This window comes from Manacus candei, unplaced genomic scaffold (assembly GCF_025592945.1).
Source record: "Manacus candei isolate 608988 ecotype Guabito, Panama unplaced genomic scaffold, ASM2559294v1 h1tg000008l, whole genome shotgun sequence".
Classification (NCBI taxonomy): Eukaryota; Metazoa; Chordata; class Aves; order Passeriformes; family Pipridae; genus Manacus; species Manacus candei.
In genome coordinates this window covers 19,194,895-19,218,915 of record NW_026138056.1, presented here as the reverse complement: position 1 = coordinate 19,218,915, position 24,021 = coordinate 19,194,895, and the positions used below count along the sequence as shown (strand labels likewise).

Genomic DNA, 24,021 nt, shown 5'->3' with positions numbered 1-24,021 from the left:
AAATTAACATTTACAACTCTTTTTGGGTATAGTTTGCCCAGTGAATAATGCAGGGAAATCCTGTTTTCATAACCTTTTGCATATAAGGTTTATCCAGCTCAAACTACATGCTTTTCCATTGGGGAAAAATATCCTACTGGTAACACTGGAAAAATAATAAGATCATAGAATCATAGACTATCCTGAGTTGGAAGGGAACCACAGGCATCATCAAACCCCAACTCCTGGCCCTGCATGACAGCCCCAGGAGTCAGACCATGTGCCTGAGAGTGCTGTCCAAACACTTCTTGAACTCTGGCAGGCTTGGTGCTGTGACCAATTAATTGAGTGACAGTGCAAACAGACTTATACAAATGCACAGCTGAGCAGCCGCAGACGTTGAACAGGCAGATGATGTGAATGTAGAAGACAGCCAGTCGGAAAAGAACGGGAAGCACAGATCTGAAAGAGCTCACAGCCAGTTCTGGCCACTTCACCTCTGCTAAGGTTGAGGAAGCAGCCATGGTGGAGTTACATGTCGTCCCAGAAGGTAGGGAAGCTACATCAACCTCTGTGTTTGGAGCTGCACCTGGCGCCACTGGAACACTGCTTATTTCTTTGACTGATTTTTATTTTTTCTTTATATATAAATCCAGGGATTACGTCCAAGTCTGCTGACCAGTCAGGAATACCTCAACAGCTCCGTGAATGCCACGTTCGAAGTGCAAGCTGTCCAGAATGCTGACTGCCTGCAGTGGGAAGGAGCGGGTAGTCCTCCAGCGGTGGGTATGAGTGGGTACTCCTGCAGCTGCAGGTACGAGTGGGTACTCCTGCAGCTGCGGGTATGAGTGGGTACTCCTGCAGCAGTGGGTGTGCGTGGGTACTCCTGCAGCAGTGGGTGTGCGTGGGTACTCCTGCAGCAGTGGTACCAGGTATGGCTGCTGTTGCTGCTGCTCTGGCACCACTGGCGGGGCTCGAGAAGTGGGCTTACACTCACCCCAGGCTGGCAGGTACTGGGAAGGGGTGGCTGGGAAGTGAGTGGTGCTGAAGGCAGCATGGTGAATGGGTGGGACCCAGTATTTTCCAGCGAGCATCACAGCTGAGCGGCTGAGGGAGCTGGGATTGTTCAGCCTGGAGGAGGCTCAGGGTGGACCTTATGGCTCTACAGCTGCCTGAAAGGAGGTTGTAGCCGTGTAGGGGTCGGTCTCTTCTACCAGACAACCAGTGACAGGACGAGAGGACATAGTCTTAAAATGTGCCAGGAGATTACACATTGGAATGTGCTGTCCGGGGAGGTGGTGGAGTCACCATCCCTGGAGCTGTTTAAGGAAGGGCTGGACGTGGCACTTAGTGCCATGTTCTAGTTGACACGGTGGTGTTCAGTCGTGGGTTGACCTCGAAGATCTCGGAGTTGTTTTCCCGCCTAATGGATTCTGACATCCCGGGATCCCGGGCCGCCCCGCCCATGCCGCCCGCTCCGCCAGGGGGCGCCTCCCGCCCCGCCCGCTCTCGGAGAGCGCGCGCGCGCCCCCTGGCGGTGCCCGCGCCGCTTGCGCCGCGGCGGAAGCGCCGGGCGGTGCGCGCGGGACGCGGGTCCGGGCGGGTCCCGCGCCCCCGGCGGCGCGGAGTTCCCCGCTGCCCACGCTGCCCCCGCGCCCCCGCTCGCTGGGCGCCCTCCCGCCCCCGCCCCGCCGCCGGAGCCGCCCCGGTCCCGCCGCCCCGCGGGCACCCGGCCCCCGCGGGGGCGGCGGGCGGAGAAGTAAAACCGGGCTCCGGCAGGGACGCGGGGCCGGAGCCGGAGCCGCCTCCGCCAGGGGAAGGTGAGCGGGCGCTGCCGGGCGCGATGCGGGGGCCCGGCCCGGCCCAGGCCTGGCCCCGCCGCCACCCCGCGGGTGTCTCCCGGAGGTCTTGGTCACCCCCAGGCTCAGGGCCTGGCTTTGATTCCCGTCGGGACGGGGGCTGCGGGAGCGGGGCGGCCGCGGGCGCTGCGCGGGGGCAGCCGGGCCGGGATCGCGTCCTTCGTGCCAGGAAAGGGGGCTCGAGTCCCCCCCCACGCCTGCAGAACCAACGTAGTCCCGCCGGCACAGGAGCCAGGCCAGTTCTTGTGCCAAAACAAGGGCTAAACCACGCTGACTTCTAGGATCTCTCCAGTCGCAGGTGCCATTACCAGGATTATCAGGGTCTTCTTTTCTTTTTTTTTTTTTTTTTTTTTTTTTTTTTTTTTTTAATTTGTTTTTGTTTGTTGGGTTGGTTTGTTTGGGTTTTTTTGTGTATGTTTGTGGTGGCATTGCTGATTCTGGTGGCAACGCTCTCCGCAGCCGTGTATTTCTGTCGGCAGAGGCACGTCGTAGCTCGTGCTTTGCAGTGCCTTTCTTGTTTGGAGATACTGGAATGTCCTCCAGAGGCTTCCCTTAGACATTTCGTGTACGTGCTGGAATCGTGCTGTGCGCGGTTTACAGCAGTGTGCGTTGCTGTCCGTAATTGCTCCTTCTAGCGTGATCAGTAGGGTCTCAGTTAACCAGGATGTGCGGACTGCAGCTGAAGACCACTGTTGTAGTTTAGTTAAGGACTTTTCTGGGTTATGTGCCAGAAGTCAGTGGAAGGAATTGTTGTGTGTTAGCCTTGTTTCCACCTCACCATCAGCGTAAAGCCTTAAGAGTAAGCGTGAGTCAGTGTGTACTGTCGTTAGTCAAATGAGAGACTGCATCCTTTTGAATGAGTAGAAACGTGTGTAAGCTGCTGTATTAGGAAGTTAGAACTTTTAATATGTAGTTTGAACTGCACAACAGCAAGTGTGTCAGTGCTGTCAGTTAAAATATGAATGTGCTCATATTACAGGGAGATTCTGCCTGTAGCTTGGCTAAAGGTTGGACTTAGTAGTACTACACTTAGTTGTACTGAACCCCGTTGTAGTTTTTAGATTTGGATGATGGCAGATGTCAGAGAACCTCTGACAGGGAAGGCAGGGTGGTCTCTGCTTGGATGAGGTCCTTATCAGAGTGACATTGCTGGTGTGTCTAGAAGACAGTGTGCTTTATCTTGTAGTTTTAACTGCTCTGTGCAGTTATAGGGCAGGTAGCTGTACAGTTGGAACAGACCAACGTGTTGTTACCAGTTAGTAGCATATAAGAACCATGTTGAACCTGTATTCAGTGTGGAGCTCCTGTGCTTTTTTTGATCATGATCTGCCTTGCCTTCTTCATTGCCATTGCAGCCACATTGCAAGGACCTTACTCCTGCTCTTAAGGAGTAGTTGTAGGGAAGGGGAAGTAGAATCTTTGCAGCAAAGGGATAGGAGGCAACAGGCACAGAGCGTAGTAAGGGAAATTCTAACTAGAATAAAGAGAAACATTTTCACCATGAAGGTATTCAAGCACTGGATTAGGGGCCCAGCTTCCAAAGAAGCTGTGGAATCTCTATCCATGGAGATAATACAAACTGGACTGGATATGGCACTGAGCAACATAATCAAAATCCTTAGAAGAGATTGGACAAGTGCTGTTCAATGAGCCTTTCCAGTGTGAATTATTCTATGATTCCCTTTAAGATGAGTAAACAACACTGTTCAGAGTAGAGCTGACTGTCCCTAAGAGAAGACAGTACTTTAGATCTTGCCTCTCTGGCTGGTAGCACACAAGATGTCAGATTTTAATTTCTGTTCCAGGTTAGCACATAAATATGCAAGTAAACTTTTAAAACTGTGATGATTGCATTTGAGGTATTGCATGGAACATTACAGGCAAAAGGACACGTAATATTTTTGCAAGCCTGACATGTGTAGACAGGACTTTAAATTTACTTGATGGGGATTTTGGGTTTGGAGAAAGCCATAAACAATTAAAAATACGATCAGTAGGAGAGTACAGTTTAAGTAATCTTTTAAGCTACATAATCACCTCTCAGTTTTGAAAAAATGTTTCTGTGCCATAACCCATGCTCCATATTGTTCTCTAGGTGGTAGGTGGAGCCACTGTAGAAGTCCAGGCATAACAATCTGATAAATATTGTGGTGTTGAATGCTACTCCTAAATCCTGCTTGGTCTCACAAGTTGTGTTTCTTATACTTGCTGTGGGTGTTTGCTGCCTGACAGGTTCTGGAGTTCAGCTCTGGCAATAGGAATGAGAAGGAGCTTTCTCTTGCTCTCCCACGTGCTCACTCTCTCCCTTCCTTTCCCGCTAATGCACACCCCCAAACACAAGTGCATGAAATCTGTGAAGTGCATGTCACTAATGCTATGTGCTTGTACACTGCTGAAGATAAATCAGCTGCTGGTCGCATTGTCATGCTGAGTAGCAAAGAACATGATGAGGAGCAAAATATTATAAGCCTGAATTATAAGCCTGGAACAGGCATGGATCGCTGAAGCAAAATCCTTGTGATGAGATCAGCTTTCTTCTCATTAATAGGAGTTATCTTGAGCAATGTGGGTGGAAGCCGATTTCAAATCCAAAGGAAAAGGGACATCCTTGGTCTATGAGAGTGTGAGGGAAAACTGAGATGGGGAAATAAGTGAGATGAGTTCTGGTATAGTACGTGTTTCAACGTCTCATAGCAAATGTGGAGTAAAACTGATCTGCTTCATAACTTTTGTTGTCATTGGGGTTCTGATAGTATCAACAAACTTTCTGAATTTCAGTCATTTGTTGCATGCAAAAACAGAGCAAGAGTAAAGGCATGATTGACATATGTCAGTCTAATATCAGAGCTCTGCAGTCATACATGTTGTAAGTCACATTCTAATAAAAAACCAAACCACAACAACCTTGAGCTTAGATTCTTTCAGAAATATTGTTCTTAATGTGTTTCTCCATACAATCCTGTGTTATGGTTGCAACGTGTTTTTCTTCTTGGTCCTGACTAGCAGAATGTCAAGTCTTATCCTAGTCTAGAATAAAGTGGTTGGTTAACTTTTGTTTCTCAAGATATTAAGCACTGTAGCCAAAATAGCCAAGCATTCAGGTTGTCTTGTATTTGTAAGGTGAAATGAATAGCAGTTTTCCCCCTAAATCATACAAAACTAAGAAAAGTCTTTCTCCAGAGTTATAGAAAGCCTGAAATACCAACCCAGAGAGGTCTAGTCCAGGAACTTCTTAGGAGCTGGCACTGGAGAAGAGAAATTCTTATACATAGACAGAGTAAAGCCAGAGCAGTTAAAACTTTTAGAGGACTTTTTTTTCCCCCCATGTCTTTCCTGCTACCTCTCTGTGTTGTGCTCTGGGTCTTCCAGATACAGTTAAAAGTCTCTCCAAGCCGGAGAGTTTCTTATTTGAGACCATCTTCTTACTAAGTCATCGTATGGTGACATGAGACTGTTCTGTTTCTTGTTGTAGTTAATGCTTGGGAGAAGATTTCGTTTTACTATAACAATAAATTAGACTAATCAATACAACTTTCTGAGAATTGAAAATACAGTATTAATTGGTGTTGGTAACAATATAAATGTTCTGAATCTGTGTAAGTTGAACAGTTTTCAATGAGATAAAATCTTAGCCTGAGATTAAGCTGTTGCACTGTATTTCTAAATTAGAATTGTCAGCATTTCAAGTACACAAAAGAAAAGGACTATAAAGATCAAGTAAAAATTTAGCTGCATGATCTGTTACGTTTCTAGTAGGTGCTGCTGGGGTGTGGGGTAAGTGGTATGTGAATAAAATGCATATGTGCATATATGAAATACATATATAAATAAATAAAGACAGGTCTATCTTTTTAGAAGATTTATTCATCTACTTTTTTTTTTTTAAAACAGGAAATGACAGGTGGAAATGAATCCTGTATTGCAGGACCGATACCTATGTCCTTCTTAACTTGCCTGACTTACATTCTGCAAGAATGGACTGGCGTGGAGCATATTGGAGATTATCTGAGTTATGCATTCTACCTTGTATGGGTGCTTTTTCCACTTGCAGTAGTTTTTATACTTCCAGGAGTTATTGTTGCCCTCTTGTACATTTCCATTCTCCTTCTTCATATTTATAAAAGGAAGAATGAGCTAAAGGAAGCTTATTCTCACGATGTTTGGATTGGTGCAAGAGAAATGTTGGCTACCCTATGGGATGGACACGGAAGAATATGGCATGGTAAGCAAGATCTGACTTTCATTAAAACCTGCTGAAGCTCTTATTCCTCATTTACCTTTCAAGATTATCATTATATACCTGATTGTTGCTGCTGTTGCATGCTAGTTTTTTTTCTGTTTTATCAATGACTGCCAGTGGTGCTTGAGAGAAAAAAAAAAGCCATTGAGACTTTTTTTGTATTGTAAAATTTTTGCCTTATGCATTTATTCCTTTGCTGCTACAAATGAGATTTTTCTTCTGGTTAAATATATAGGCTATTTTTAATTGCCTTTTTTTTTCCTATGTTTTATAACAACCTCTGGATTGTCTCATTTGAAGAAGACCTGAAATGTCCGTTATGTTAAAAATTAGATCAATTATCTGTATTATTTCATAATCAGTGTATAAAGACTGGAAGTTAAATGCCAGTTCCTTAATAGCTAGTATGTCAGCACATATTAGCATAATTTAATTGCACTTAAACATTTTTTTACATAAAGTGCCAAGTGAGGGCTAAGAGGAATGCTAAGTGTCAATTCACTCACTCGTTGCTTCTTGAAATTAACTTTAGAGCCTGTTACAGAACTCTACTTTTTTATTTTCTTTCTGTCTCTGTATTTTGGACAGCTACTTTCTCTACTAGAATGTCAAAACTAAGGGCCCTGTTCCTTGTTCTTCTACTACTATTTCTTTATAAAGACAGACTTAATAAATGGTTTGGCTTTTCTTTCTAAGGAAATCATAAGCCTCTTTCGGAGCTATTCAGTCTAGATGCAGCTGAAGGAGAAAGAGATGCTTAAGAGCAATTTACATAAAGAACAAATCCTTCTTGAAAATCATCTCTATTTGTTCTCTAGTCAAAGGGAAGCTGGTTTTCAAGGCATTGATAACCAGATGGTGCAGCAGCTGTATCAGATAGGCTTTGTAAGCCTAAGATGTAACTTTCAAATCTAGGAAAGTACACTACATCAAAATCAACAGCTACATCAAAGAGCTTAAAATGCTCACTTCACAATAAAAAGCTATTTACTTTTTTTCATAAGAAAATGATTTTTTTTAAGACCTTGGCTCTTTTAAACCTTAGTAACTTTTTGTAAGGTCCAACTTTTTATTTGCACGGAAAAGATTCTTATCCAGTCCCTCAATGGCAGCTGTGACTTTTTTCTGCCCTGCCAGCTGCGTCCTTGTTATCTATACACTTTTCTTCCTAAAGAATGAAATGTTTTGCAATTATTTTTTCCCCACTTGATTAATCAATATATCACAGGAAGAGCTTTTAATCCTCAAGTCTCACAGCATTATTAAAAAAACCAAACGAAAAAACAACCCCACAACCTAAAAGCCCAAAACCAATGCCCCAAATGGGTGCATGGTACCTGTAACTTTACGTTTATTATGGCAGTGCTGTATGTATGATTGGCTGGCATGGAGCACAGTTAGTGGTCACTTGGGGTGGTACAGATGATACACTTGCAATATGCTGCAGCTCCACATGTATACAAAGTATAACAGAGGGAGAAGAGTCAAGAGTACCTTCAGAATTAAAAATAAACTAATGAATAGGAATTGCAAACCTAGTTAACTTTGTAAGTGACAGGATTTGGTTGGGTTTTTTTGTTGTTGTTTTTGGGGTTTTTTTGTTTATTTATTTTACAAAAACCACGAACAAGATACTGTAACAATACTACTGGATATTAACTGAATATGTTCTATGCTGATGCATTTTGATATTTTGTATTAACATATTCTGCACTGTTAAATAGAAATGTAAGTTCAGTAAGAAACTTATTGTGTTTATTTTTCAGCTAAGCATATAATGCCCCAACTAGCTTTTAGTGCTTAGTGATGGAAAACTGGAGCAGGTATAACTTGGATACAAATAGCAAAGATACACTTCATACCCTGGAGTAAAAGGAGACATGTAAATGGATGCTGTCATGTCAAATCTTCTTAAACAGTCACTGGTGGCAATGAACTTCAAAAGGTTAATAATAGCTTGAAATAGTTGTTTTACCACTTCAGCCCTTGTTGTGATTTCTCTTGAACGATTGATTCAGAGGACTTTGCAGCCTTGAAGACAGTGAACTGAAAAAGTAAGGGAAAATGGTATAGTTCAAGACAGTGAGACTGGATGTTTTAATTTATTTTTTAGTTCTTTCTTTAAATGTGGCACTTCTACTTTAAATGAAACTTTTAATTTCTATGGAGTAACTTGTATTTCCTGTATATGGTGCGAGTTGCCTCTTGAATAGTGCAAAGGTCACTTTGCTCTTACCACTTCTCAATACCTATAGGTTTCAGCTTGCTATAAGTTAGTTTCTTTAGGATAGATTTATATCAGACTTTGACATCTGTTACACTTTTAACAGGTTATGAGCTTCATGGTGTCAAAAATATTCCTGAAGGACCAGGGCTTGTTGTGTTTTATCATGGAGCTACTCCTGTTGATTATATCTATTTCGTGGCTAGACTTCACGTGACAATGAAGAGACGCTGCTGTGTAGTAGCTGATCATTTCGTCTTTAGATTACCAGGTAACATACTTCATTATAAACAAGCAGTTTTGGAACTCTTACTTTAATTTTTTAATGGTGTAAGTAATAAAAATTGTATCACAAGAACACAGCTTTTAGAACAGACATTCAGACAAATTTAGTGAAAGTGTTGAAGTAGAGCTGCCTCTCACATATTCTTTACAACCAAGAATGAGTTGTAAACTCAACCCAACCAAGGATGGGTCATACTCCTCTCTGGGTAACACCTTCCAATGACTCTAGGGTGTTTAGAAATAAATAGAAGGAGATCGTAGGAGAAACAGTTGTCTCTCTATTAATCATTAGCAAAGACTTCAATAAGATATTTCTTTTTTATTAATATAGTCAGAATGAGTGGTGTAACCTGATTAACAATTAAACTGTTTGGAATCAATGCCCTTACAGTTAAAAATACTAGTTTGGAGAGACAATGTATTTTCTTATCCCACCCAGTTGAGTATGGTGAGCAGGGGAACCTGTCTCCAGGAAGACTGTTTTGAGTAGAATCTCAAAAAGAGGAAAGCTGTAGAAGTGTCCAACATGTTCACGGTGACACATGAGGTGAAGCATCAGGAAAATGAGAAATATCTTTAGGGCAATATTTTGACTGGACTACTGAAATACACTGCTGATGGGTGAAATTAATTATGTAAGGGGTTTGGTTTTTGTGTGTGTGAAATACAGTAGTACCCAGTCCTTTTCCCAAGTTCAGTTTGTGACTAAAAACTTGTCAATTCACAAAATTAATTACAAGGAGTGTTCCGTAGTGTATTCATGCTTTTAGTGGAAATGACTCAGAAAACTATTGTTTTGTCAATAGTTTTATTTCTTAGTCCACAAGATACTAGTATCTTCCTTCAGCCTTAGTCCCTGAAAACAACACTTTCATCCTGATCGCAGCATGGCTTTGCCTCTACAACTGCTTTTGCCAACAGATTCAGATCTGTGAGTTAGTTATCCAGTCTTTTGTATACAGCTGACCAGTACAGCCTATTTCATAATGCAGACTTGGCTCCATATTGTATCTATTAATACTTATGCACAGTTGTTTATCAGATGGTAGATTATGTTGATTTTCTCCATTTCTACCTTGAAATAAGGTTCTAAATGTGAGTCCCCCAAATATCATTTAGTAGCATTGCAAGACATCTGACTGAATGGCTGATCTCGAAGAACTGAGTTCAGCAGTACAACATCTACCTAACAGCTGGTTTCTACAGGTGTTCCTGAGGGATTGATGCTGGGATCACTGTTGCTTAGTGTTTTTATTGTACCCCTGGATGAAGGGTTGGAGGATGCACAGCAAATTCACCGATGATACCAAACTAGAGGAGCCGTCGATATACTGGGGGTTAGAGCTTGTGTTCAGAGAGACTTCACAGAAATGAACGGGCAGAAACCTCATGAAAGTCAGCAAAAGCAAATGTAAAGTTGTGCATTTGGGATAGAACAATCCCATGCAACAGTACCCTGGGTAAAAGGTGGCTCTGCAGGAAAGGACTTTGGCCTTTGGTGGACCACAAGTTGGGTGTGAGTCAGCAGCGTGTGCTTGCAGCAAAGAAGATGAACTGCACGCTGAGCTTTTTTTAGCATGACTGTAGCCACCAGGTTGAGCAAAGAGGTTTTTTCCCTTGGCTTGGCACCTGTGCAAGCACATCTCCCAATATGGTGTCCAGTTTTGGACTCCCCAGTACAGGACACGCTGACACACTGGAGTGTGTTCAGTGGATGATGGAGGGCTGGAGCACACAGTGTATGCAGTGATGCTGAGAGAGCTGGATTTGTTTGATCTGTACCAGATCAGGGTGGGGGAAGATATTGTTGCTGTCTTCAACAACCTAACGGGAGGGTGCAGAGAAGAGGGAGTCAGACTCTTCTGACAGGTGCACAGTGGTAGAATGAGAAGCAAGACAGACCAGTTGCAACACAGGAAATTTTGATTAGACATGTGGAAAGGTACTTTGCCATTAGTGTGATCAGACACCTGAACAGATTGCTTAGACAAGTTGGGGAATCTGCATCCCTGGAGACTTTCAAAACTCTACTGGGTGAGGCCCTGAGCAGCCTGATCTAGTTGAACCCGCTTTGTGTGGGAGGTTGTACAAGATGACCTCCAGAGCTTCCTTCCAATCTACATAATTCTCTGTTTCTGTGAAGGAATTGAGGCTATTCAAGGAAGACAAGCCCAAAGAGCCCAGAAAATGTTCTGAATTGTTTAAAAAATCTGTGCAGTAATCTATGACTGGCAAGGTAGATGCTGCTTCTCTTGTGAATCAAAGCAAAGAGATTGCATAATTTTGTCCTAGTATTAAGGCTGTCTAATCTTGATTAAATCTTCAGATTAAAGTGGACACCTTTTCAGAAGATGTTTTAACCAAAAGTTATTATACTCAATGCAGGGGAAATGGGGGAGTGATTTGGGGGTTCTGTTAGACACACTTGGATTAGATAATTTAATGATTCTTCTTGTTTTATGATTGTTAAATCTACTACGAATAGCTGTCAGGAGTGGCTTGTCCCATGACTCTGAATCTCCGGTCCATGCCAGTATGCAGTTGCCAGGGTGCAGTCTCATGGCATCCTCTGCACGAGGCACCGCTGTCCTGAGTTAACTGGAGTGTGTTTGTAAAATGTTGCTGTGCCTCTTAAGGGATTCATGAGCCTGCAGTGCATCAAACATGCCTTTCCCTACTACTTAGTCTTGAAAGATATGGCTTGATAACTTATGGAAGGGTTTCTAACCTAATAGAAGACCTCCTATCTGGAGATTCCTACTGAACATTACCTTCTGTGATTCTGTAATGTGTCTTTCTTTCACGTCGTTGCAAAAGGAAATTATTTGATTGTCTCAGTTTATTCTGTGTCGGTATTAAGTATGCTTTTGTTACTTGTATTTTGTGGGAGAAGGATATGAAATATGGTCATGTGGCTGCTTTTTTTTTACTTTTTCTTTTAATAACTTGAGGTTAGCCACAGGGAAAAAACCCCAAACAATATTCCAGGTTTCTGGTTCTTTTGGATTCTTAGCCGTGTAATGCTCAGGAATACATTAATTTTTCTAAGGTTGAGCTAAGAGAAAGTCTTTTCCCCAAGAATACAGTGAGGGCTAAGATTTCACTTGTGTTCTTTTCCATCACCCTCCCCTATAGTATGGGCTGTATTTGGTTCCTAGAGTCATCTAGGAACCCCTGTTTAAAAGGTTGCCTTCTATTTTGGGGCACTAAGGCAACCCCTCTCCTGTAATGTCCCAGAGGAAAGGGGCTGTGACTCCTCATCTGTTACTTTGCAACACCTTGTATATGTGTCTTGTGGACTAGATGCTCTGCAGATATAAACATGTGGTTACCTACAATTGTGGAAGGTTGGATTCAATGATCTAAATGATTCCTCTCTGTCTGTGGTCCTAAAGGTCAACAACCATGGAAAAAAGATGACATACTTGCCATCTTGCTACCAGGCAACTGAGAAGCCCTGATGTTACAGTCACTTGGGCTAAGTTAGAGAAAAGTATATGGTGCACATATTGATAGCAGGGTTAAAGGCATTACTGGGTACTCTCCAAAGGGTTTTCAAACATTGATGCAGACACAGTATTGTGGAAAATAAAGGAAGAGTATGTTGGGGCAAAGGGCAGAGTCCAAGTTAAACTGTGGAATAAAATTAATTTTGGATTTCTTGCTATCCCAGAGAATTAGCATCCCTTCATGCTCTGGAAGGCTGAAAAATTGTGTTTGGATAATTTTGAGAGTTGTTTTGTTGTTTAAAATGGAAAAATAGATTCTTGGTCACTTACATGCAACAGCCAGGTACTACCTCAGTGTTTTTTCTGACTTCATGATGACCTTTGCCTTGGGCACAGGTAGCCTGGCTGTCCCTTCAGGGCCACTGCACTAATTTCTGTCTCTCTGCTGCTCTAAGGGAGACAGGTTCTTCTTCCTTGCTACTGGAGCACAGACATTGATAGTGATGTATGTTCTGCTGCCTAGGTTATGAAGTACAGCTCAGAATATAAAGTTTATACTGAAAGCCAAGGGGGGAAATACATCTGAGAAATTTTGTGGAGACTTGAAACTTCCCCCACGAACTTTTCTGTAGTACAAATTTTTGCCCGTATTCTGTGTTCTGTTCTTTTTTTTTTTTATTGATCCATGAACTGAACAGACTCATGATGTTGTGTCACATGCACCTTCCCGCCCACCCCTTTCTCAGCATATCCAATGAAGAAAAGAAGGTTGGAGTCTCTTTTCCTGCTCAGCCAACCCTTCAACGGTTTTGTCTGTCTCCTGAGCTCACTGATAGGAAGGACTTAGAGACAGGCAGCTTCTTACCACCAAGTACTTTCCAGAGAGCTTTAATTAGTTTGGGAATACAAAGCATTGTAAAAGCCAGCTGTTGAAGATCCCACAAACAAAGCACCTGAAAGAAATGAATTTACTTTAGGATAACTGTATTTCAGGTGTCCTCTGTGCAAATGCTACTAGATGAAGATTGCGAATGTCACTAGCAGTGTGCGAGACGGGCACAGCAAAATATGTGACAGGTGTAGTGCAGCTTGTGTTTGTTCTGTTGTCATGTTTGTGGACAGATCATGATTGTGTATAGAGATGAATCAGGGGTAATTATACTCACACCGACAACAAAGACTAGTTAGAGATCAGACTTTAGTTAAGAATAAACTAATGATGTGTTGCCTCATGCTTTTCTTCTCAAGCCCTTAGTTTATGCGAGCTGTAAGGGAAGACAGATCTATCTTCCTAACTGTATTTCTAACACTTCTTCAGCATGTGAGTGTATGTAACAAACATGTGTTTGTAGTAACAGCTATTAATTTGTTATTGAGAGGCAAACTGGACTAGATCAGTTCTGTTTCCTTGTCTGTGACTGATAAGGTTGTTTGCCTCAGTGGGAAACTTCCAGAAAAAGAAATAATGTTTCCCATGCTGCTCAGACGTCCAAAGTTCCCATTTTGGTATGTAGTACTCAAAAATACTGTATAAATTTGAAATTTATTGAACCAGTTAACAGGACTGATTTCCTGCAAACAGAGGTTAATGCTAGTTATGTCCTTTAATCTTAGTCGAAATTCATCAGGTATGCTCCCATTTGATGCTTGTAACCAAATTTTTGATGTTCTGCTGTTTCTTGGAGAGTGGGGTCAGTATGACGTTTCAAATTCAAGATGATAGGAGGAGTTTATGTAACCTTAGGTTAAAAAAATCAGTTATAATATTAACAGAAGATGAATATACACAATTCAGGCTTGCCAGATCTTTGTATGAAAGGTACTCACAGACTGAACCAGGGAGTCAAGTGCTGCAGTGATCTGTAATGCAGAGAATGACAAAGAAAATGAATCATTCTCCTTGTGCACAACTGGGCTTTGCCAAAGTTCACAAAATGAAAAAACCACAACGATTTGCTGGTATTGCTTCTCGTTGTATTTTATTTGGACTGTGCTACATTTGAACAGTAGAGCTTGAGCAAGGAGCCAGTGCCCTGGAGCCAACTTAACTCCTTTGAAGGGACACCCGAAAGATGTTGCAGTGCCAATTTTTTTCCATTTAGTCCTCACAGTGAGGTATCACCTCACTTTACTATGACAAAAAGCCACCGAAACCCTAAATCATCAACTTTGCAGACTAAAATCTATAAGCACAACTTAATGCTTCAGTCCCTCTTGGGGTCTTGGGGCTACAGCTTGTTAGACAAATAAGTTTTAGCCAGACTGTTCTGTGTTGGGAATCTGTACTCAATGGTAGTATGAATGAACATTTTCTGAATTAATATTGTCTTACCCTACAGGTTTTAAGTTATTACTTGATGTACATGGAGTTATACCTGGACCAAGAGAAGCTTGTGTCAGTACTCTGAAGGAGGGCCACCTGTTAGCCATTGCCCCAGGTGGAGTTCGGGAAGCACTCTTTAGTGATGAGATGTACACTATTTTGTGGAGTAATCGGAAAGGCTTTGCTCAGGTGGCCATTGATGCAAAAGTGGTAAGTATGACAGGTCATGGAAGAGAAGCAGAGAATGCTAACTTACTGCTACTTTCTTCCAGGGAAAACTGTTTTGATTATCGTATATTTGCTGTTACATTGACTGTCATGAGTATGGTCTACTTGTTCTCATAACTGCACTTCAGTACTCTTTTTGTTGCCTTTGATAGATAAGAAGGCTTTAGAGTCAGCTAAAAATAGTGTGGTCAGGAAATACAGAGTTTAAAAGAATGAGAGATGAAATACAGGATGATTTCTGTTACAGGGGTCTGCTGTTTTACACATAACTGGTCAGGATTGTGATGGCTTAACCCCTGACCAGAATGGTTGGGAAGCACAACCTTACATCAACATTTCTGTTGCTCCTTTCACTGAAGTATGCTGTGACCCAGTAGAGTATAGACTCACTGGCACTATGCACAGTATTGGCATTTTATAGTAGTAAAATCCAGGGCATACAGTGGGAGCAGCAGGAGTACACTGGTGTGAACTGTCCCTTCAGTTGTAATGTATAGCACTGTGCTTGGTCAGCAGGCAGATACTTATTCATAGGGGACCAACTGTGAAAGGCAGAACAGTGTGTAATATATTTGAATTGTAAGTATTTTAATAATAATTTCAGAGTCCCTCTCATTCTATATTTGTACTTGAAAGGTACGTGGATATGTCTGTAGCTCTGCATATACCCAATTTAAAAGTAAGTCTCACACCAAAAGTTTTATGTTTAGGTACTGTCAAAGAGAGACTAGTTAAATTTGTGGAATTTATGCAGAAATAGAATACTTTTAAGACTCAAGTGTATGTCGCTTTTCTCACAAGGAAAATAACACTGCTTTAACAGGGTGTTTTCAGCAGGTTTAGATTTTACTAATGTATTGTAATAGCATGTGAAAGGTCATACCTGAGATTCAACTATGGCTATACTCATTACATTTATTTTATTGAATGTGTTCGGTTCCTTTTATGCACTCAAAAGGGTGTTGTAGCTTCATCACCCCCCCCCCCCAAAAAAAACCAACTGAGAGATGCAGTGAAAAAGGAATAGTGTCAGAGGCAGGCTGAAAGTGGAAAAAATATCTTTATTTAGATTAAAAATGAACTTTAAGTCACCTTGAATTGTAAGCAGAACTCCTCATGGACAGAAAAATGTGTCTGAAACGTCAGAAAAATGTGTCTAAAATCAGAACTTTCAACTCCTTGAAATTGTCTCATTTCAGCAGTTTGTTTGCCAGAATTTTTGTCATATAAGCTAACTTGGTACATACAAAAATCTCTACTTCTGTGTCAAAAGTAAAATGTTCCAAGTAAGATTTTTCTAGAATAAACAAGTTTGTAACCATTCAGGTTATGCAACTGCACTTCCTTTTATTCTCTGTAACTGCATCGTATTATTTACAGACTTTTTTTTTCCCCCAAAAAAACCCCAATGTGATACCTTTCTGAAAAGTTTCATGTACTAGCTCATCTCCATGCTTGTTTTTAAAAAGTTTATAAGAATCTGAGTGCATGAAGATCCCATGAAGAGTTCTGTATTTCTGATGATGCTATGTACAGTGGATACATGCCATAAAATGATAGTGAAAAACTTCATATAGTAGTTGCCCCCCTCACGGTTCTTGTAAATCTTGACAGCTGTTTGCAGTAAACAAAAACAGCAATAAAAACTTGAAATATTGAACACCATTCCAAGTATTCATCAGCAGAAATAAATCATGGACATGTATGACACATCATGTGTGAAGCAATACCGTCAGCGTAGCAGAGACGAATCAGACAAGTTTAGTGTCCTAATCCTGTGAATTCTTCCCTTTGAGCGTAACTACAAATTAGGTAAGAGGTTTAAACACTTAAGTCACAACTGTGCAAACACTGCTAGATGGGGGAGGGACTCCTAAATGCTCCATAGGTTCTGAAATTCTGGACTGCTTTGAGAAAATGGACTTAGTGAAACAGTGACTCCTTGAAATCTTGTAGTATTCTCCAGTTTGAAACCTCATGGCAGAAAGTCACAGAAGAAATTAAGAATACTTGTTTTACTCTCTATATGTCCTTGTCTGAGACAGTCTTCTGGAATTAATTTGCTTGTTGTGTTTAAGTGAGGTAGAAGATTTTCAGTTAGAGCTATCTTCATTAAATTCTTAATTATTTTTTTTCCCTTCTAGCCCATCATTCCGATGTTTACACAAAACGTTCGAGAAAGCTTTAGGACATTAGGAGGAATAAGTAAGATATTTTCTATTTTTTTTTTGTAGTTTCTTTTTGCGTATGTGTTTAGCCTATCTCTGTAGAAATAATTCCCATATAAATTTCAGATTTAATGCAGCCTTGTTTCTTGAGGTTTGCTCTCTTTTAGAGTTCAGAGATGTTATTAGGATTTAATATCAGCATTAGACGTGGTACTGGCTCATCTAAATTACTTTCCATGTAAGTGTTCCTTTACAGAAGCAGTAGAAGAAAGGAAAAAGGAACCAGAAAAAGGCAGAAAGATTTACAGCGCTTTTTTCTCTGCTTATATCTGCTAGGCCGATGCTAGGTTTTCTCCTGTCTGTTAAGAAGCAAAGCAAACAGGTTTGCAGCTGACACATAATTCCTTTAAATGTTCTCCTAAAGCTCTGTACTTACACCTTTGCCTGTGGTTAAATTTTGAGTGATTTGGACTATTATTTAATCTGTAATTGCTTTACTATTCTGCACTAGACCTGTAGTTCCTTACAAAAACTTGCATTTGCCAGCTCTTTTTCCTCATCTCTGTGGGACTTCTGGACAGAAAGGAATAGATGGGCCTGTGTCTGAAGCATCCAACTCTGGGATGATTAGATGTCCACATCTCTGCTCATTTTCTAGTGTTAAACTCCCTTTTTTTTTAAGCTCTTCAACTTACTGTCTAGCAGAAGGGGCCTGAACTGTCTCTTCCACACCACATGTTCTGCCTCAAGTATGGTATCATCACTTTCATTAGAGGATTACAGGAGCAACACAGTTCTGTTTCTCTCCCCTTCTAATTAAGAACTAAATATTGCATGGAGAAAACCAAGGCATCACATGCAGATGCTCAGAATAATTCACACATTTGTCACGTACAAAAATAAACAGCAATTAATTGTTGCTGTGTTCAGGAGAATCATCCCAAAGAGAAGAAATTTAAGCCAAAATCATTCATGCTCCTTGCATACTACAACAGATTGTTAGAGGAATTGAACTCTCTTTATCACTGGAGGTGTTACTCCAGTTTTAGTAGTTTTTGAATACTTGTTTTTATAGGTGGTGTACAGATAATTCCACGTCTTGATTGATAAGGATTTTCTTATGCCAACACATCAGTTAATGGAATTTCTTGTCTGCAATTGAGAAAGATAATATTAGCAAGCATTATTCAAAGAATGTCTTCTGGGTACATTTGGGATGAATGCTTAAAAGGTGGCATGTGGCAAAGATCATGTGTCCTCTTAGAGCTGATTGAAATACCTGGTTTTTCTCTCTTTTTATATTGTGTAACTGCAACCAGTGTGTGATCTGAAAGAGCAATTCAGTGTGTTAGTATGGCTGACCTTTAGGCAGATAAGGCTATTTCTGATTCTCTAGACCACAGTGGGACTGACCAGTGCAGTCTTCCAATACTAAAGCACTTAACTAACCTGTAAAATGAGCTGAACCTGTAACCTGCTTTGCATAGCATTCCTGTCCTCTCCAGACAGGCAGCTGTTGAATTTTTCTCTTCTTCCTTCTTGTTTCAGCTACTCTTTGGAGGAAAGATTCCACACCAAGTTAGGGTAGAAAACAAGTCTGATTTTAGCATTAATGCAGCTTTTGGAAAATGAAAGTCAAAGGTAGAACAACAATTGAGATGACACATTGTTTTGAAGAGTCTGGTTTGGGGGCTAGATTACAATTTCAATGTTGAGACATATGGGGAAAAAAAACTTTACAGAATAATTTCTCTCTCTCTCTCTCTCTCTCTCTTTCTCTCTTTCTCTCTCTCTCTCTCTCTTTCTAATCCATTCTCCCCGCTCCTACCTTTCTTTCTCCTGCTTTCCCCTAAAATTTTTTTTCACATTAGAAATATTTAGGTCACTATATGAACGTATTAGATTGCCATTAGTTCCCCTGTATGGTGGGTTTCCAGTCAAGCTACGTACATTTATCGGGGAACCCATTCCATATGAACCAAATGTGACTGCTGAGGAACTAGCTGCAAAGGTAAGATATGATATAGATAGATATAGATTTTTGTTTTGTTTTAAATATTGAATGTTCTGATAGAAAAAACTGCAATAGATTTTTCAAGTGATTTCTGCCTAGGAGCCAGTTGTAAAAATTGATGGAATCATTAGTTAGTTTTGGACTTGTTTAAGTCTGAATGGCCTTAAATACTATCTTTTTATTACTACAACTTGCAGCTGTTCTAGGTCTTCTGAAGTTTATTACACCCTCTATTTGCTTTGAGAAACAACTTGCTTTAAAGACTGAAGAAGTTCAGTCAGATAAGACAGCTCTGGGTTGATAAACAGAGAAGCACTTCATCCAGGAGGAAGTGTTCTACATCTTAGTCTTTTCAGAAAGATACTGATGAAACCTTTCAAACGTAACAAATCTGTGTTCACAAGCTGTTGGAATTTCATGCAATAAAAAAAAATAAGTGAGATAATTTCACTGCTTTGTTTAGTGTGTTTCTATTTCCTCTAGTTTCTCACACAACAAATTAACTTTTAAATGTTCAGATTTAGGTTCTTTGTAGAAAGGATTGTCAGGTCCTCATGTTCATTCAGTTTATTAATAGATTTCACAGTGCAAGACATAAACCAGTTAAATGGTGGAGCAGTGAGATGGAGGGGGCTGAGATAGCCATTTTTGAAAGCTCCACAGATGGTCACTCAGAACATTCTGAAAACTTCTCTTGAGAGAAGGAGACTTCTTGACTATGCAGGTGTTAGTTTAGTTGTCTCTCCTCGTCTGTTTACCCTCTGATTAGATATCTGCAAAATGGCTTAAATGTTTATCTTAAATTGTTTATCTGCATTATCTTAAGCCCTGGTTATGGAAAATTGGTTGTTTCTTTTGGGGGTTCAGTCTGACAGGACTTCAGAATTGTTGGCTTTCAGGAGAGAATGTGTATTTCAATGGCTTTCAAACATGCATTGGCATCTTAATCTGTGCCAACCTTCACTTGCTTCTGACTTAAATGCAAATTCTGCTGGAAAAGGCCCCCTAGAATGTGACTTCCCTAGAATCCTAATTAGAGTGATTTTAAAGTTGTATCTCATGTATCATGCTATGGCACAGTATGCATTTTTCAATTTTATATAGAAAAAAATTAAGCTCACTTTTTTTACCTAATACAAATTTTTTAGATCTTTGGAAACACTTAGGACCAGATCTATAAAGTCCTTCTCCAGGACTTAACAGCTGATCATGTACTTCATATGAACAGTGGGAGCTTCTACCAACAATCATCTGCCCTTGCTGACCATTGGTTTACAAAGGCAATGTGTTACAAAGACACAATGGTGTTTCCAGTGCTGCTTCTGAGAGTGTGTAGAAGGAAAGTTCATGGACACTGGAAGAATGTTACTGATGCAAACCTGGGTGTTTTACTCTGTTTGTCATTTTATTTTTGCGTATCACTAATAGAGTTTGTGAACTCAGCTACCAGAAAAAAAAGGAACTAGTTTGTTGGTCTGTTCCATGGCAGTGTAGCTGCAATCAAATCTTGTGGGGTTAAATATGGAAAAATAGTATTTTGTACTTGCAGTAGTTCTGTGGCATTTGAAAGGATGAAGAAGAGCCTAGAAATTGTGCTAATGTGTGAGCTATGTAAAGATGATGTAATCTGACCAAAACCTTTTCTCTTTCCCTACAGACAAAAGCAGCGGTCCAAGCTCTAATAGAAAAACATCAGAAAATACCAGGAAATATATTTAGGGCTTTAATGGAACGATTTCAAACATATAAGAAAGATGATTAAGGTCTCCTGAACTTAAACTACTATAAACTACTCTTTAGTTATAATATTCTTAAAGTCACATTTGCAAATTATTAATTCTTCTAATAATAGGTTTTAAATACTGTCCTAAAGATACTGCTGTATAATTTAAGATAGAAATCACTTGCCCTTGCCCTTTCCCCTGTCCAGTATCAAGCTCAGGAACCCAAACTTCAAATCATTCATAATGGAGCAAAGTTTAATTTTTGATAAATGCATTCCTACCTTGAAAGTGTCTGGGTCATTGTTTTTTGGTTTGTTTTTTTTTGGAAAGCCTTTGTGTACATGGTCTGTCCTTTTTTTGGTGCGTTGACATCTCTCCCACCCCCCTCACCCAGAGATGGAGTCTTACTGTTTTTATCCTCATTACTGTAAGTAGGTTTTTCAGGCCAGATTAATGCTGTGCAACACGTAGGAAAACTCTCTGTAGGTTGTTACTCTAACACTGGTGGAATACAGTCAAGCTTTGGCCCGCAGAACCTCTAGCAATGACTGCAAAACCTGTGCTGGAAAGTGTTTGGTTTTACTGGGTGAGCTCAGAAAGAATTTGGAGAAGTCAAAATTGATTAGAGAACTGCAGCGATCCAAGGAAGTCTGTTACAGAAACCACTCCAATGCAGTGAATGAGAAGCCTGCAACACAACTCCTGTTTCAAGCCAAGCCATATTGGATATCTGCTGTTCACTAGAGACTTGTCCTGTGTATTTCTCATTTAATCTACAAATGCTCTTTTGAAAGAATGAACCAAGCATTTAAATATCAAGAAGTGGAAATGGGTGTACTGTTTTGTAAGATGAGCTCACCAAGGTTTATTTTGAAGGGAAGAAAAAAATGATTACAACACTCTTTAAAAATAGAAGTTCTTTTGAAAAACAGGATAGACATTCCCAAATAACCTTTAGATCTAGTATGTGGGTAAAGTGTTAAACATACATATTCTTCAAACAGGTATTTACATAAGTTATTAAGTCAGGGTTGAGGCGGAAGTTCCATATACTTTCCTTAAGTGAAAACAATTGAATCAACAGGAAGGAGTTGCAGGATTGGGCTATTGTGCATTTACAGCAAATTGTATTGTTATATTTTTTCTGAACTAAAACCTGTGCTTTTATTTCCAATTAGGAAATATCTGAAATATTTCTTCTGATTTCCAGCAAGTTTAATCTACAGTTCTTAAATTAACATTTGGGACGGTTTTGGTTTTGGGAGGAGGACAAATTCCTTAAGGAAAGATAAAAGAGGTTTTTGCTGTATGACATTGTCTCCTTTCAATATTGTTGGGGCTTGACCTTTTCTTAAAAAACCTCCGCGCATGCCCTCCAAAAAACCCCCAACACCCAAATTTTGAAGGAACAGTTGTATTCGATTTAGTATCCATTCCTCTCACCATTTAAGCACATACATTGCTTTATGCTCCTTTAAATGTTTAAATTAGTGACATTACACAAGTGCATGTGGATGATGCCCTACATTAGACACTTTTGCATAAAGTGATATTTTACTATCAATTATGGTTTACAGGAAGCAAAAAGCTTACTTATGATGTTATTTTATATCAAAAACATTTTATGTGGTGTTAAATTAAGTTTTTTTAAAGCTTTGGGAAGAATCATGTTATACAAAAGCAAATGCCCATTCTAAAGTTTTTTAAATGACTTTGGTTTCATTTGAAGGCAGGATTGTGTTCTTTTTTATTTATTGGTATGTGTTTAAAAATATTAACACAGTATATCATTAAAATGATAATGCCAAATTCCTGCATTGGAATATAAATTAAGTATGACCTTTTTTTTAACTGTCCAACTTGAAGAAAATGTGCATCAGTCTATATTGTGAACATCTCAAAGGCAGCTGAACATATTTTGTGTTGAGGTTGCATATATGTAAAAGAAAACTCAGTCTAAAAAGTTCTGTTAGACATGAACAGACATTTTTTATCAGAGATTTTGTAAAATTTATTTTACTAAATATGTGGGCTGTTCGCTGCAATTTTGTCCCTTTAATTATTGAAAGATGAGTAAAAAAAATGAAGGGCAGTATTGGTACTCTTTTAAGTGTTCATATTTGTATAGGCCTTTCATATTTATTTCTATATATTAAAAATGTATAGCAGACACCTTTTGAATAAAATTGACAACTGGAATAGACTTTTGAAGTTCTGTGTTGTGTTTGAACTAAATGGAATGATACGTGGCCTGTCCTGCTGAGTCTTCAGTGGCTTTGAGCAGCACGTCATACCCTTGAGAAGCCCTTCTTGCCTAATGTCTGCATAGGGGTGGAAGGATCAAAACCTCAGAAGGAATGAATTAAAGGAAAAATAATTCAGACAATGGTGGAATAAAGGACAAAAGTCACATAAACAATAGGGACTGAGTTTTAATAGTTGCAGTCAGTGCTGCAGGAGGCCTTAACAGGCACTGCAATAACACTTTTTTTAAAGGTCCTGCAACAGAAAATAGGTCATAAATACTGACTAGTAAGGTTTATTTGTACATATTTAGTGTGTGAATGCCTACTTTATTGCACTGAAAAAGGGGGCAGACCTGGAATGAGACTGTCACAAATAAGGTTATAGACCAGGCATCCTTTTAGCTGATTTGGTTTACTGTGCATCAGGCAGAAGTATTCAAAGGAAATTTTAGCAGCTTGAGACTAAACCACTCATTACCTGGTTAGCCTTTGGATATGCTGAAGACATCACATGTTTTTCTCCATGCGAGCATAAGCAGGGTATGTATTTTTAGGTTGTTTGGAAGTAGACTGACTGCTGTACTGACAGGTATTCATGATTATCTCTCAGCAAGACCCAAATCTCCTACTGGTCAATTTACTGTCCTGTTGTGTAATAGCAGAGCTCAGTCTGAACATCTATTATTAGGATGCTTTCACATGAAATTAATCTCTGCAAATGCAAGGTAGAGCAGTTAATCAGCATTGTCAACACAACTGTGTGGTTTATCCAGTATTGGGTTTGCTGTACAAGTATACCATTATGTTGCTTCATCCTATTATTCTGTATAAAAAGATACAGCTATGATGACAGTGTGTTAGCTCTAGAGGGCTTAATCACTATTAAGCCCAGCATAGACATAAGAATGCTTTTTTTGGTGTTACTTTTGCATGAAAAAATTATGGTACCAAAAGTAAATGTGAAAGTGCATGGAATTGCTACATGAGTGTAGTAGCACTGAAAATACATGTGAAGTAAGATAATTCTGTGAAACATGTCTGCTAAAACTTAATGAGGCAATCCAATGACACTTTCTTAGATCTATTCCTTTCACTTTTTTTTTTAACTCAGAACTAGGCAAAAGAAATGACAGCCTTAAGATTCTGAAGATGATCAGAGGGCTGGAGCACCTCTCATTGAAGACAGACTGAGAGAGTTGGGGTTGTTCAACCTGAAGAAGAGAAGGCTCAGGAGAGAGTTTAGGACAGCCTTCTAGTACCTAAAGGGATCCTGTAAAAGAGC

The 24,021-nt window shown here is 40.0% G+C and overlaps 1 protein-coding gene across 2 annotated transcripts; it reads left to right on the top strand.

Moving 5' to 3' along the window:
- The first annotated feature begins 1,615 nt into the window (after positions 1 to 1,615).
- Positions 1,616 to 22,694, top strand: LOC127463083 (transmembrane protein 68-like). Of its 2 annotated transcripts, none has more exons than XM_051772127.1 (7): positions 1,616 to 1,799; positions 5,730 to 6,060; positions 8,409 to 8,573; positions 14,376 to 14,569; positions 16,732 to 16,792; positions 18,627 to 18,766; positions 20,427 to 22,694. In XM_051772127.1, the coding sequence occupies exons 2-7, from the start codon at positions 5,733 to 5,735 to the stop codon at positions 20,529 to 20,531; spliced, it is 993 nt and encodes a 330-aa protein (XP_051628087.1). In that variant the 5' UTR covers positions 1,616 to 1,799; positions 5,730 to 5,732; the 3' UTR covers positions 20,532 to 22,694. The 2 variants fall into 2 exon arrangements, with proteins under 2 accessions (XP_051628087.1, XP_051628076.1); XM_051772116.1 differs by lacking the exon at positions 1,616 to 1,799 and adding an exon at positions 1,842 to 2,136.
- The last annotated feature ends 1,327 nt before the right edge of the window (positions 22,695 to 24,021 follow it).